At 29.5% G+C, this 15450-nt stretch overlaps 1 protein-coding gene across 1 annotated transcript; it reads left to right on the forward strand.

Moving 5' to 3' along the window:
• Positions 1–12050: 12050 nt before the first annotated feature.
• LOC148302762 (uncharacterized) lies at positions 12051–14829 on the forward strand. The gene is made up of 3 exons (XM_088271067.1): positions 12051–12211; positions 13219–13273; positions 14271–14829. The coding sequence occupies exons 1-3, from the start codon at positions 12204–12206 to the stop codon at positions 14763–14765; spliced, it is 558 nt and encodes a 185-aa protein (XP_088127193.1). The 5' UTR covers positions 12051–12203; the 3' UTR covers positions 14766–14829.
• The last annotated feature ends 621 nt before the right edge of the window (positions 14830–15450 follow it).

The following is a 15450-nucleotide window of genomic DNA, read 5'->3' on the forward strand; positions in this document are numbered from 1 at the left end:
TCTCAGTTGAATAGCATTGATGTGACAGAGCTGTGGTTTCATCAAGATGACGCAACATGCCACACGGCGGGTGCCACCATAAATTTATTGCGGGAAACTTGAATTTGTATACCTGTTATAAACCCTAAATATCTATTTTTTTGACATTTCATCAAAGATGAAAAAGAGAAAGTCTATGACAGTCGTCAGCCCCGTAAATACCCAGACTTCCATATTCTTTTCCATCTTTGAAGAGATGTCAAATAATAATAACTCCACTTATTGGAGATAATCCAGATTTGTGAACAAGTATTTAGACTTAAAATGTTATAAACCCAATATATATATTAAACAAATATATGTTTCATGTTAAGTGGTGACATCTATCATATCAGTAATAATAATAAAACTAAAGAATTTTAGTTATCAAGATAAACGACTCAGAACCACGTCTTAATCATTTGTCTCGAATATTCCTTTGAAAGTAAAGTAATATTCATTACTTTATATTTTAGTATCTGTATCTTTATTTGCAGTCTGTATAACGTATTGAATCATTTTCGAACGGTGAAATTACAAAAAGAGAAAATACGTCGAAATAACTCAAAGAAAGAGATCCAACAAACGACGGGAGAAAATAAGAAATAAGACATTTGAGTAATAATGTGCCCTCGTAAATCCATTGTAGCTCCGAACCTTTTGTGTTAATAGTCAGTTATTTTTGCTTAACGGGGGATATATAATTAATCAGAAAAGTTTTTGTACTTGTAAAGCCAACATTGATGCGGTCCGTTACGCTTGAACGCTAAAACATAACAGCGTTAGGGTCGCTTTCAGGATTCTGTAATTTCATGCGTGTAGGCTGAAATCCTGAAAAGTGAGATTAAAAACGTTAAAAATATATTTTGAGGGAGGTCAGACCAATTTTGCCTTTCGTGAAAAATTGATAATGTGTTTTGAAAGCTTCTTGGATATAAAAAAAAACTTCATATAGAGTAAACTCATTTATGTGAGAGATATAAGTCTTAATCGTGATTTTTTTTCATTAACTCATTCATTGATTCAGCAGTCATTTTGCAAATAACCTAATTTTCATGAATTTGGCTGAAATCCTTAAAAGTGAGGCTTTCGCCTTTCGTTAAAAATGTAAATGTATTTTTGAAGCTTCTTGGATATAGAAAAAACTTTGCACCAGTTTTTTTTAATGTACATAGAGTAGACTCATTTACCTGAGAGATGTAACACTTAATCGTTATATTTTTTTTACATAAACAAGTTTGTTATATCATAGCCGAATTCCATAAAAGCTAATTAATTGATTCGGAAATCGTTTAGCAAAAATATCCATTTTATGAGTTTTGGCTGAAATCCTACAAATTGAAATTAAAAACGTTAAAAATATATTTTGAAGGTCAGACGAATTTTGCCTTTCGTAAAAGATTGAAAATGTATTTTTAAAGCTTCTTGGATTTAGAAAAAAACTTTGTAACATATTTTTTTTTGAATGTAGAGTAGACTCATTCATTTGAATGATGTGTCTTAATCGTGGTATTTCTTTATATTTGACAGTTGGACATATCACAATCAAATTCCATAAAAGATTTTCAATTGATTCGGCAATAATAATGTAAAAATATGAATTTCATGCGTTTGGCTGAAATCCTACAAAGTAAGATTAAAAACGTTGAAAATATATTTTGAAGGAGGTCAGATCAATTTCGCCTTTCGTGAAAAATTAATTCGTTAAAATGTGTTTTTAAGCTTCTTGGATGTAAAAAAAGATTTTACCTTTTTTTTAAATTTAGAGTAGTGATGAATGATCATCCGAGAGATGATAGTCTTAATGGTGATATTTTTTAAATGAAATAGTTTGACATACTCGTATCATAGCCAAATTAAATAAAACGTGATTTATTGATTCGGAAGTCATTTTACAAAATATGTCTATTCAATGTTTCATTAATATTTTTACTTACAACATTTTGAGTTTGTCCAAATACTTGTTCCCAAATCTGGATTATCCCAAATTGTACGTAAATGTCCAGACTTCCATATTCTTCTTCATCTTTGATGAGACGTCAAAAAAAAAGAAATATTTTATTTGGTAAATTTTTCTTTTCTAACCTTTATCCACACCCAATGGTGCATAGGGCACTGAATCGTAAAGAAGCAGTATTTTCTAGATCAATTAATACACGAAGGAAATGTGATAATGCTTCCGCTTCAGGTACCAGCCCTAGGTCATATTAAAAAATATTAGACTAAAAAATCACTATGATTTATTTTTACATCCAGCACGGTAGTCTTGCGCGCTAACCACTACACTGTGGAGGCTGACTAGGTAAGCACAAACTTTTAATTAAAATATACTGTGACACTTGTTTCGAAGTATTCATCATCATAATCAAACAAACACGAAATGTATTATTTTTTTTTATTTTCTTCTCTTTTTTCTTACATTATAACTGAAGATCAAGACTTTTTTCAAGATCATTATTAAAAAAAAATAGATCTTAAGATCTCAATTATATTCAAACCCTTATCCGCACACCAGTGGTGCATAGGGCACTGCATTATATTAACATAGTGTTATCTTGATCGTTAACACACGAACGAAAGGTGATCAGCCCTCCGTTTCGGGGACCAGTCCAGGGTAATGTTGAATAAATATTAGAGTGAAAAAATCACATATAATTATTTGATCCCCTTGGGAACCAAACCCGGGACCTCCTGAACGGTAGCCGAGCATGCTGACCATTGCACTACGGAGGCGGACAAAAATCTAACGTAAGAAAAAGAGAAGAATAGGAAAAGTAATAAAATTGGTATTTTAAAACAATAATTTATAATATACTGTTTCAAAATACGTCACCATTATTATCAATATTTCCTTTTAAAAAAAATGTTGTTCCTTAACCCCCCTACCTATATTTATTAACCTAAATATATTTTTATTCGTTAATTTTAATTTGCCCCAGAATACGAAATCAATTGTCGTTTTCGAAACTAGTCGTAAATAAAAATAAAACTCGATTAAGTGGATTATTCAAGTGTTTCATTTTAATAAAATAATCATGTCATTCCACAAAGTTAATGCCGAATCAATAAATAATAAATTGGTATTTGTTTGATTATGATGATGAATACTTCGAAAATGACTCTTCATGTGATGTTGATGCCCAACTATTCTTCCATATTTATGTATTAATTTTAAATCAAACACAGATTTTTTGAATCTACTACGTGTTTGATTTAAAATTAATGCATAAATTAAAATGGAGTTCTACAAATTAAACGCCAAATCAATAAATATCCTTCCATATCTTTGACAGTCTTCCAAGAAGGCAGTGACGTGGTTGTATCTCGTTATCTGTAATGTATCACTTATGATTAAATCAACTTCTTCCTATCCTTATCCCCACCTTATAGTGAATAGGGAACTACATCGTATTGACGCACTATTATCATGATCGTTACTTACACGAAGGCAAGGTGATTACTCCTGCGCTTCAAGGACCAGACCAATGTTAAATAAATATAAAAGTGTAAAATCACCAATATTTATTTTCAACTCCCCTGGGAATCGAACCCGGTAACGTAACACGGTAACCATAACACCCCGGAGGCGAACAAATTAACTAAGTGATAAGAAATGTAACTGATAAAATAGCTTTGTTATAATTTTTTTTTCTAATTATTTTTTTTAATTTTACTCCCTACTGGTTTCGAAACAAACAAATTCTCCCTCAAGATTAATTAAAAATAATTATACTAGACTTTTAGTAAAAATTTCTCTCGATCTCGAGGTAGATGCTGTTTACTTTAAAACCATTCGAAATTAAAGTTAAAAAACTAACTAACTATCTAACCATCACACTGCTTCCCCGTAGGGGTAGACAGAGAGAATAGAACGCCACACCACATTGTCTTTGCAAACATTTTTTGACTCTTCCACGTTCGTGCATCTCCTCATACATACCCGCCGATTGTTACGACTCCTAACCTGACCACTTTCAAGTATTTGGCATATCTGAGTTGTGCACAACAAAAAATTGATCCCTAAATACAATAGTATGAGTACATTTGGACACATCTTAAAAACTTTATCGACGCTAAGGTCTCGAGAGTTCAAAACCTGCCCGCATTCGTTTATATAAAAAAAAGCAAGCTCTTCTTCAGCTCACCTTTCGATTCGGTTAATTCTCCCTCGTACTCTTAATATTAATTCCAAGCCACCCTTACTATATACGGCCTCACAGGGTGAAGAGCGTATGCTTTCTATAATTAAGGCTCGCCGGGTAGGCTCACGAGGGTAGTTTTTATATATAACACCCCTCTCTCACTTTCTCGGAAATGGGGAATAACATAATTCCTCCCGACACTTGAAGTGTTAGATAAGTTTTTATTTTACTTTTTATATCAAAGGAAAGCCATTTTTTAAACTCTTTTCCGGAGGTGTTTAAAAACATTAATAGTGTTTAAAAACAAAGTTGTTTATTTTATAATGTTTAAGAAAAAAATACATTGAAACAAAACAAAGAAATTAAACAAGTGTGGAGGTCCTCACCAAATCGTTACATTTCCATTATAAATGATTTTAAGTGTTCAGGAGCAGGAACATAAAACATGTACTAATGATGACTTAACCCTGATGATGACAAGTTTCTTGTCAAAATTAGTTGGGGAAAAAAATGTACCAATATAAATGTGGTTAAAAACAAAATATTTTTTCACTGTAATATTTATTCAATATTACCCTGGACTGCTACCTAAAGCGGAGGGCTGATCACCTTTCCTTCATGTGTAAACGATCAAGATAACACTGCGTTTATATGACGCAGTGCCCTATGCACCATTGGGGTGCGGATAAGGGTTTTATTATTATTATTATTTATAAAGTTATAAAATGTCCCACAAAATATAAAGACTAAGTGAAAGTAAAACATAAACGTCATGAGATATATGATATATGTTCAGTTCCAAAAATTTGAGTCGTGTGGTTGTCAATCATGGATGGAATGGTGAATGTTATACGTGTGTTAAGTGATAACTTAACCAGGCTATGTCAGGTCATACCATGTAAATATTACATTATATTCATCACTATCATATTCTTCTTTATCTATATTGAGTTGTCAGAATGTTTAAATAGCTTCAAAGTGGAGAAACCCAGAATTGTAAACAACACACTTAACGTGTTATTAGTAAAATACCTGGTCAAATCAAAAGCTGCACGTAAATAGAAAATCATGCTTTCAGGCATCTCCCAGAATGAAAATGATTCGGTTAGGATCTTCCTAATTTGTCTTCATCAATGTTGAGATGACAAAATGTACAAAATGTATTTTTCTTTTGTTATTTAAATTTGAAAAAATATTTACACATTTATTAACATGTTATACATAGTCCCTTAAAGTTCAAAAGAAACATCACATTATCAAAATACCCTTACCCTGTTTTATTTTAGCACCCTGTTTATTTTGTCGAAGAAATAAAAGTCTTTTTTTGTCAAGGTAATTTTTTATATGAAAAAAATGTTTTGACTAAGCACCGTAGAGATATTAAACTGGTCTTATTTTATAATATTTTAATGAATAAATTGTCTCAAAATAAAAACGAAATTATGAGGAAGGCTCTATTTTTTTTAATCCAGGCTCATACCTCCCTGGATATATTTTATATAAGTACCTGAACCTTTCCTTAGCTTATAGCCGTAGGGGTCTGAAAACATTAATCCGAACCGCCGCCTCTCTTAACCCATTTCAGCCTTGCGTTCGTATAAATAAATTCAGTTCTATCACTGATATGTTTATTTTATTCCTGAAAATCTTAAAATGCGATCAAGCTGAAAAGAAATCCTGTCTCTTTTAAAGAGAAAAGTACAAGATTAATATTTCGATAAAAATAATCGGGTCGGTTAATTAATGTTTACAAATAAAATATTCTCAATATTATTAATATTTAAAGCATTTACATTGTTCAAATTTAAGCATTTTTGCTTCTTTTTTTTACAAAAATGTTAGTAATATTAGTATATAACCACTCACCGAGATTTTTATGTCTACCGGTTTTAAGACGTACCCGTCTCTTCGTTAGGACAATCACTACCACAGCATGCAAACAATACTACCCTTTACTACCATAGCACTATTTACATACTTAAAACTAGACAAAATGTTTAACACATGCGATTTTTGGTTGACCCGAAGACCAACATGCACTACGGGTAGCACACAAACATGCGTTAAGAGCCGAGGTCTAGTGCATGTTTGACTTCGGCTCTGAACGCATGTTTTTGCTACTAGGCTACCATACTTGAGATCCCAGGTTCCAGAGGGGGTTAAAATAAATACTAGTGATTTTTCACACAAACAGTTATTAAATATTATCATAAATTGCAGAAGGAGACCACCTTTACTTCATGTATTTACCGATCAATATTACACTGTTTCTGTAAGATGCAGTGTCCTATGCATCATTATATGCAAATAAGACTTGGAAGAAGAAGAATTAATAAGCATTTATACGTGAACTTGGTACCGTGCTTTTCACCGATCTTAATTAAATATATTGATTTTCAGACCTGAAAGGGTTCAGACTGTTTACATTATTTCAGGCGCTACTGTTTTCAAGCCTAGTGTCGATATCAGCCCAACAGACCTACAATCCTTATCGGGTAAGGGGTAAGCAGAGACTCTGAATAATAAAACATTCCCCGAAGTATTCTAACAGTAGGGTAGAGTATTTTATTAAGGTATTAACAAGTAACAATACTTACGATCGGCGTCCGGGAAATGAATAAGAAAAACTTACATAATTTTCACGGATATCTTTGGGGAAACGTATCGTGGAAATTGTGTTTTGACGAAAAAGCAATAATACGGTACATTCTTTTTGATATCTCAACATATATGAAGAAGAACATAAAAGTCATTTACGGGGCTTACGACCATCATAGGCTGGTTTAAATGATCACTTTACACATGTGTTACATTTACCAATTCTACCCATGATTGGCATATATATATATATATGTATATATATATATATATATATATATATATATATATATATATACATATATATATATATATATATATATATATATATATATATATATATATATATATATATATATATATATGTATATGTATATATATATATATATATATATATATATATATATATATATATATATATATATATATATATATATATATATATATATATATATATATATATATATATATATATATATATATATATATATATATATATATATATATATATATATATATATATATATATATATATATATATATATATATATATATATATATATATATATATATATATATATATATATATATATATATATATATATATATATATATAAATATATATATATATATATATATATATATGTATATGTATATATATATATATATATATATATATATATATATATATAAATATATATATATATATATATATATATATATATATATAAATATATATATATATATATATATATATATATATATATATATATATATATATATATATATATATATATATATATATATATATATATATATATATATATATATATATATATATATATATATATATATATATATATATATATATATATATATATATATATATATATATATATATATATATATATATATATATATATATATATATATATATATATATATATATTTATTACCTTTATCACAATCCTAATATATATCATACTTCGGTTTGTCGCACATTTTTCTGAGAGATCGTATTTCAACTGCATTTAGCAATGAATATAACATTAATGTATTATTTGTTGGAACATAAAAATCTCATAAAAATTATGTACAACACAAATTGGACGTTATATCGTATTTTATAAAAAAAACTTTGTAGTGATCATGATTCAAAGAAGTATTGAAAATCTTTTCTGATAACCTAAGTACACTTCGCGAGCACATACTACGACAGCGCGCTGCGCATACCTGACGACTAACGCAATGGCTAGTCTTAAGAATTAAAGATGCAGGGAAGAATACACACTGACGGTATATGAAGTACTAATATAAATACATTTTAAAATTTTATAACTTTTTTACAAAATACAATATAACGTCAAATTTGTTTTGTAAAACGTCCAATTTGGAGCAAAATACCTGTATGTTTCCAGATAGTAATCAAATTGTGACCAAGCGAGGGTCGAACCAAATATTTTTGACTCAAAGTCCCGACACTAACAACAGTACGTCTACTAGATACATCGCTTTGAGCTAATATAGTTTTCTTTTGAGAACATCCTATAAAATATGGTAGGATAGGTTGCCATTCTATTCTTAAATGTATATTTGGTACTCTTACATCAAAATTGTAGTATTCGTGGAATTGGAAATGTGAAAACCAAATTCAGCACACAACAGATTCGATATTTATTTTTTAAAGAACTTTCTCGCAAAATATTTTCCTTTAGAAAATGAAGAATTTAAACTGAATGAAATTTTGTTTATAGATTTGGCTTTTAATTTGTAGAACTCCATTTTAATTTATATATAAATGGTTAAATCAATCAATGATTTATGAGTCCAACAAGTAATATTTTTTTATAATTAAAATGTAACTTTGTTCTAAAATCATTATAAATATTTTATTATAACGTCTACCGGTTTCGAAGGTAACTGCTTCTTTATCAAGACTGATTTATACTAACGCTCTCTACTTAACAATATTCAAAAAATTTTGACGGTTAGGAAAAGAAGCTTAGGTAGATCTTGAGTGGCTTAATTTGTTTGTGTTGATTGGCAGTCACAGTCAAAAGGGATCAGGGATGATGAGTGATTGGAAACATATTTAATAACGCACCCTTAGCAAAATCATATACATGTGTATTTATTAGTTGTAAATAATCATTAATTGCTTTTTTAATTTAAATTTTTTTTTTATTTTTTTTTATTTATTCGGGAATTGTACAGCTTAAATATAAAAAATGATATGATAAACAATAGTTACATTAACAATAATAAACATTACATTATATTAACAAAAAATAGTTACGTTAAAAAAAAGAATTAAACAATTCCACATGCTAAAAAAATGTTAAAAATTATTCGGAGATTAAAAAAAAGGGTATGATATAAAATAATAGATTTAACAGGATGGAGAAAGAAAGGAGAGGAATTAATAAGGGTGGTAAAAGAATTTTTATTCGAAAATATATTTATAAATATACATACGTACATATACATGCGCATACATACACACACACATACATATATATATGTATGCATACATATACACATATACATACATATACATATTCATTATATATGAAGAAAAAAATTGTCATGCACCGTTCACCCCCGACCCATAACATGACTAGGTTATTGGTGGAGAGTAAACAGAGTATGACAACTTTCTACTAACCTCTTTTTTATTATAGCTATAATATTTCTAAGTAATCTTATTTGAGTCCTCTATTGCATGTGTGTAATATATTTAGACCTTTATTTTTATCAGATGAGTGATTATTTTTATATTAAGTGATTGGCAATCATTTAAAAAAAAATTGAAAAATGTTTACATAATAAAATAACAACTATGTATTTTTTAACATGAATTTTATTTGACCAGCAACCGGATTTCGTCGTTACCAAAATGTTATATACACAACAAGGCAGGAGTTAAAAACCATGATTTTATACAATTTTCCGATCTAATGAATTTAAGTTTAGGAAATGACATTTCTAGAGTTAGCCATACATATATTATTTAAAATTACATAAAAAATCCATTTCTTACATAGAATTATATCAAATCATGCCTAAAACCTTCACCATAACTTATATGTCATATTATTGTAATACATGACTTAAATTTATTTTATCAGGTATATTGAGATATATTGTGAGAAACAATTTTACACACAAGTGTGTGTATGTGTGTTTGTGTGTGTGCGTTTGTAAAATTGTTTCAAACTACAATACATACCTCAAAACGTAGTGAACTAACGTTAACACCTTAAGGAATATTTTATAGTTACACAAAACATACTGTTGTTTATGGGGGTAGGTCCTGATTATACATTTGTTTTATCCAAATTAAGTGGTTTCATCCACAAATCACTATAACATTTTGTGTTCGCAAATTTTGATATAAACACGCAATTTGATATCGAGCAAAACAATGTAATTTTAGGTATATCCACCCGTGCGGAAGATCAAAGGATCAAGGGGGTTGAATTTATAACTAAGAATTAAGTTATTCAAAATAATTGCCAGATTTTAAAATAAAAACTTAATTTGAGCTTAATCCCAAGTTTTGAACCATTACAGGACTGATTAAAGTTTAACAGATGACGCGTAGTTATGGTTTACGGTTGACTAGGGTTTCTGCTCAGAGTATGGAAGTAATTAAAACTTTGCTCAAATCAATTTTTACTCATTGGAAACTTTAAATTCAAATAAATAATGTTAGTTTGTGATTTTATTCATCTGGAAATTTAACCGAATAGTTACGTAACCATTAAGAATTCCAGTAGTGATCATGTCTTTAAGAACAGTGTCCGTTGATGGTTGCTTCTCGTTAGAAGGGATAAGGTAGAAAGTGAATTAATTAAAGTCCATATGTAATTATTTTATTGTAAAACCTTTACACTGTAAATTGCTATTGTATCTATTGTATGAAATGTATATAATGAAATAATTAAAAAAAATAGTATTAAAAATGAAAAATTTGATTGACATGTAAGTATTTCGGCTCAACACAGGCCATGCCTAAAGAGCCGTAATACATATAGTAAAAAAATGTATGTATCTATGAAATAAATAAATAAATATTAAATACATTTACAACTATGAGTATTTTTTTAAATTCTAAAGTTTCTAATCAATTGAATTGAAATTTTGACGCAACATTGCATACAAATTTTTACATATCGATCACTCCTTTCAACAACGTCATATATAAAAAACATTTTTCAGGAGATCGTTTTTAAAGCTCAAAAACATAGTAAAATGTATTAAAAATATCAACAGCAACAGATCTTTTTAGGTAAAACCTGAAGGTTTTATCTCGATTTGAAAAATATTTAGTATATTTCAAAAAATTATTAAACAATAACTTTTATTCAAAATTATAAAAACAACACTTTTGCCCTGTAGTGGGTAAATATAAAGTTAAAAATATGCCGCTTTTGCTGGAATAAAGAACATTTTCTGGGCATTCCTAAAACATGCACAAGTGAAAATTGATGGTTTTTTATTTATGACGTTGTTGAAAGTAGTGAGCGATATGTGTATCTGCATGTTATTTGCTAATAAAAAGGGGGTTGAAAACACTAAAAAAACATAAAAAAGTGTATGTAAATAGAGGAATAAAAAAAACAAGAAATAAGGCTGGATAATATAAAATATATCATCATGAAACATAATAGATGGTATATCATTCCAATTTTATAATGAGTTCGATTATAAAATTATCAATGTTTGGATAAAAATTATTACATATTGACATCTCGTGACAGATAAAGAATCATTTCGAAGTTTGAATATTTACAGGGCTTACGACCTGTCAAAGTCTTGTTTACGTGATCGTTTAATACACGTGTACCATTCTACCGTGAATTACAACCTCACTCAAATTTCGGAAGTCTCATATATTTTATTATTGACACGTTTTCTCATGTGTGAATTCTCAGCAGCATCTATGGTTGAGTTTAGTAAGGTTTTTTTTTTATCAGATACCCTTCTTTCAAATTTTCGCAAAATTCTTCCCGTATTATTTTACATACTAGGAGACACATAACATTTTTTTTTATTATAAAATTTACCACTTATTTTATTCACATTTAGCGTGGATTCAAATGCTTGGGAGGCTTTAGACACACTCAAATTGTTGGGAGAATTTTTATTTTATTTACTTAAATAAAAAAATAATATCTTGATTACATTTTTAAATAAGTGATTACTTTGGTTTTATTAATATTTAAATATTAGAAGGTGAGAATTATTTATACAACGAAGAAAATAAAACAAATGATTTCGAAATATAAATAATATAATTAACACAGCTGAGTAAAGATGTGGAAAATGTCGGGAGTGATAAATTCGTAGTAAAATTTTAATTTTTAAATAATTTTGGTAAATGAAGATTTAAATTTAAAGTGCAATTACAAATATTTATTTTAAAATAAAAAAAAATTCAAAATGCCTGGGTAAGTTGTAAATTTATACTGATCGAACATCATACATCGTTTTGCCTCATATTCCCTTGAGAGATTACATTTCCACTGCATTCAGTCTAATTTCATCTCTTTTTGTCAACCCCGTGCTGCACTCATTAAACAAGTGCAGGTGCTAGGACTCCTTTGTGTACTGCCAGTTAAGCGTTCACTGATAGGCTTCTATTTGATATAACTGATTTCAGTGCACCATTCTAGTTGTTCTAAGCATTGCCTCTCCGTTCTCTATCATTATGACTCTTTCTACCCCTAGAATATATACGAAATCATCTGCCTGTTCCAAAATCTCTTTCTATCTCTTGCGATCTACATAAATCTCTTTCAAAGACTATAATTTTAGATTCGCTGAAATTCATCAGTAAATCACTTTCCTTTCACACATCACACACTCTTGTCACCAACGTCTGCAGGTCTTCTCAAAAAATGTTTAAATAAATAAAAACGATAATTTATATCACTAAAATTGTTAACCTTTAAACCCAGAATTCTCAGATCTTTTTCATTCTTAAAGAGATCACCAGAGACATTTTTATTCTATTATTATATTATAATAAATTAGTAACTCTTAAATGTAAATATAAAAAAAATAACGTTTATAAATGTCTCTGATAATGTTGACCTTTTAACTCGGCATTTTCAGTGTTTTTTTTATTTTTTACAGGATTTACTAGAAATATTTCCAATCAAAATTTATATTCCAATAAATTAGTAAATCTTAAATGCTTATATAAACAGAAACGTTAATAAATATCTCTTATATTGTTGACCTTTAAAGTCAGCATTTTCAGATTTATATTTCCCTAAATGTATCACTAGAAATATCTCCATCATTGTTTAATTGAAGTTCGATATTATGTGAAGATCAAAAAAGCAATTAAATTAATCGTAACTGAAATTTATTGCCTAACGAAATAAAATTCAGTATCTTGTAAGCTCCTGAAAATGTATTGTGTTTTCCTGAAAATGTATTGTGTTTTCAGCTGCCGACCTTGCGCCGAAGGAGAAACTCCCTGTCATAAACAAGATGATTCTCAGGTAAATTCTTAAAATATTAAATTAATGTCCAAATCTCTGTTCACAAATCCAGGTTTGTATACTAATTTGTAATTTATATTGACATCTCAACATATCGCTCACTCCTTTCAACAACGTCCTAAATCAAAAATCCCCAAAAATGTACTATATTCCAGCAAAAGCGGCATATTTTTAACTTAATATTTACCCGCTACAGAGCAGAAAGTGTTATTTTTGCATCTTGAAAAGGTATTGTTTAAGTATTTTTTTTTAAATATATTAAATATTTTTCTAATGGAGAAAAAACATTCAGGTTTTGCCTGAAAAGATCTGTTGCACAGTAAAAAGTTCAATAAGTGGCTTGTTATTTATTTTCAATACATTATACATATTATATTCTTAAACTTGAAAAACGATCTCCTGAAAAATCATTTTTTTTGATATATGACGTTGTTGAAAGGAGTGAGCGATATATGATGAAGAATATATAAATTTCAAGTTGAGACACCTTTAAATTGACATCTCATGCATATGGGTAAATAATAATATCGAAATTTATATTATTATTGTCTCAATTTGATTTGAAAACATCTATCGTACGTCTATATAAGAAAAAGATCAGAGTCTAATGGAAGCTTGAGTGATCACTATTTATTTATTTAAATTTCATGTATAGAAAGAAATAAGTACATAGGCGGGCTTATTGCTAAAAAGCAATATCTTCCAACAAACCAAAGATCCACTTTATACACTTGTGTAACGTTCAAGATTCTCCCGATTATGGCTCAGACTTCCATCTTCTTTCATATAAAGAGGCATCGACACTAGCTAGAACACTCAAGAAGGGTGAAAAGCCATTAAAAAGAAGAAGAAGAATATATAAAGAGGCACGAATGTTTCATATCAAGTTGAGATGATAAGAGCAAACCCACATGCATACATAATTCAGTGCCTGATATAATAAATAATATAAATTTCGTTAAAACGATTGTTTAGTGCAAAACTGTCCTTTTCGTAGGCTCCAGGAGGTTTGGACGGTGAAGAAGCAAAGAGGAAACTCAAAGGAGTAAAAAGCAGGGAACTACGAGCCGGCGTACTATACACAGGATGCGACTGCATCAGGAGAAACGGCCTTCAAGACGACTGTCCCAGGAGCCAGTGCCAAGGAGGAGCAGCCTGCCTCACTCCAGGAGGTCCCACCTGCTCACCGGGACTTCTGGCTTTGCAGAGAGTCCGCGACGCTCCAAACGCCAGCCTTAAACGAGACCCGGATCACTTCAAGGTCAGATGTGATGATAAGCCTGGAGAGAAAACCCCTCAAACTAAGGATGGTAAACATGGAGCTGAAAAAACCTGCCCAGGATGTGGAAAGCAACTGAAACCAGGAGATACAGAGGCGGTTTGCGAGCATTGCTTGAAGAATAGCACTAAAGCTGTTATTCAGAAGGCGAATGGGTTGCCGAATGAAGGGCGAACTGTGTATCTATGTTTTCCACAGGTAGTCAATGCGTAAAAAATATATCTGCCTCGTTTATTTTTTTACATTCTAGATAAATACACATATTTCTCGGCGAAAATTTGTTTTATTTATCATATTATCATCAAAGATGAAGAATGAGATGTCAAAAAATAATATGAAAATAACTCCTGTAATTGGAGATAATCCAGATTTTATGAACAAGTATTTGGCCACGCGCAACGTGTCCAAAGAACTGAAGAATCTATCGTGTACAGACATTGGCCAGAGTCAAGCCATCCTAGTGTAGTTCCTTAGTATACAAGTATAATATAATATTGCAACATTTTGAGTGTGTCCAAATACTTGTTCACAAAATCTGGATAATCTGATATAATGGAGATAATCCAGATTTTGTGAACAAGTATTTGGACACACTCAAAATGTTGTAGTAAATAAATTATTTGGTCAAATTATAAGCTTAAATAATAAATGTGAAAACGAAAATTTCTGGCGTTTCTCATGTGTGTGATTATAATCCTGAATTCGGACCTCACATCCTATTAAAAGAGTTTCTGCTCAATAAAACGCTTCTTTTTATTTCACCAATAGATATCTCTATTGAAGTTCTAATGATTCAAGAGCAATGTTTCGAAATTGGTTCATATATATGTTTTATTTATTACTTTTTCTTCTACTTCTTCTTGGTGTAGGCATTGTGGCCTGTTTTTAAAGGGATAGC

The sequence above is a fragment of the Brachycentrus maculatus genome, unplaced genomic scaffold (assembly GCF_059751285.1).
Source record: "Brachycentrus maculatus isolate JH-2025_06_01 unplaced genomic scaffold, ASM5975128v1 h1tg000419l, whole genome shotgun sequence".
Lineage (NCBI taxonomy): Eukaryota > Metazoa > Arthropoda > Insecta > Trichoptera > Brachycentridae > Brachycentrus > Brachycentrus maculatus.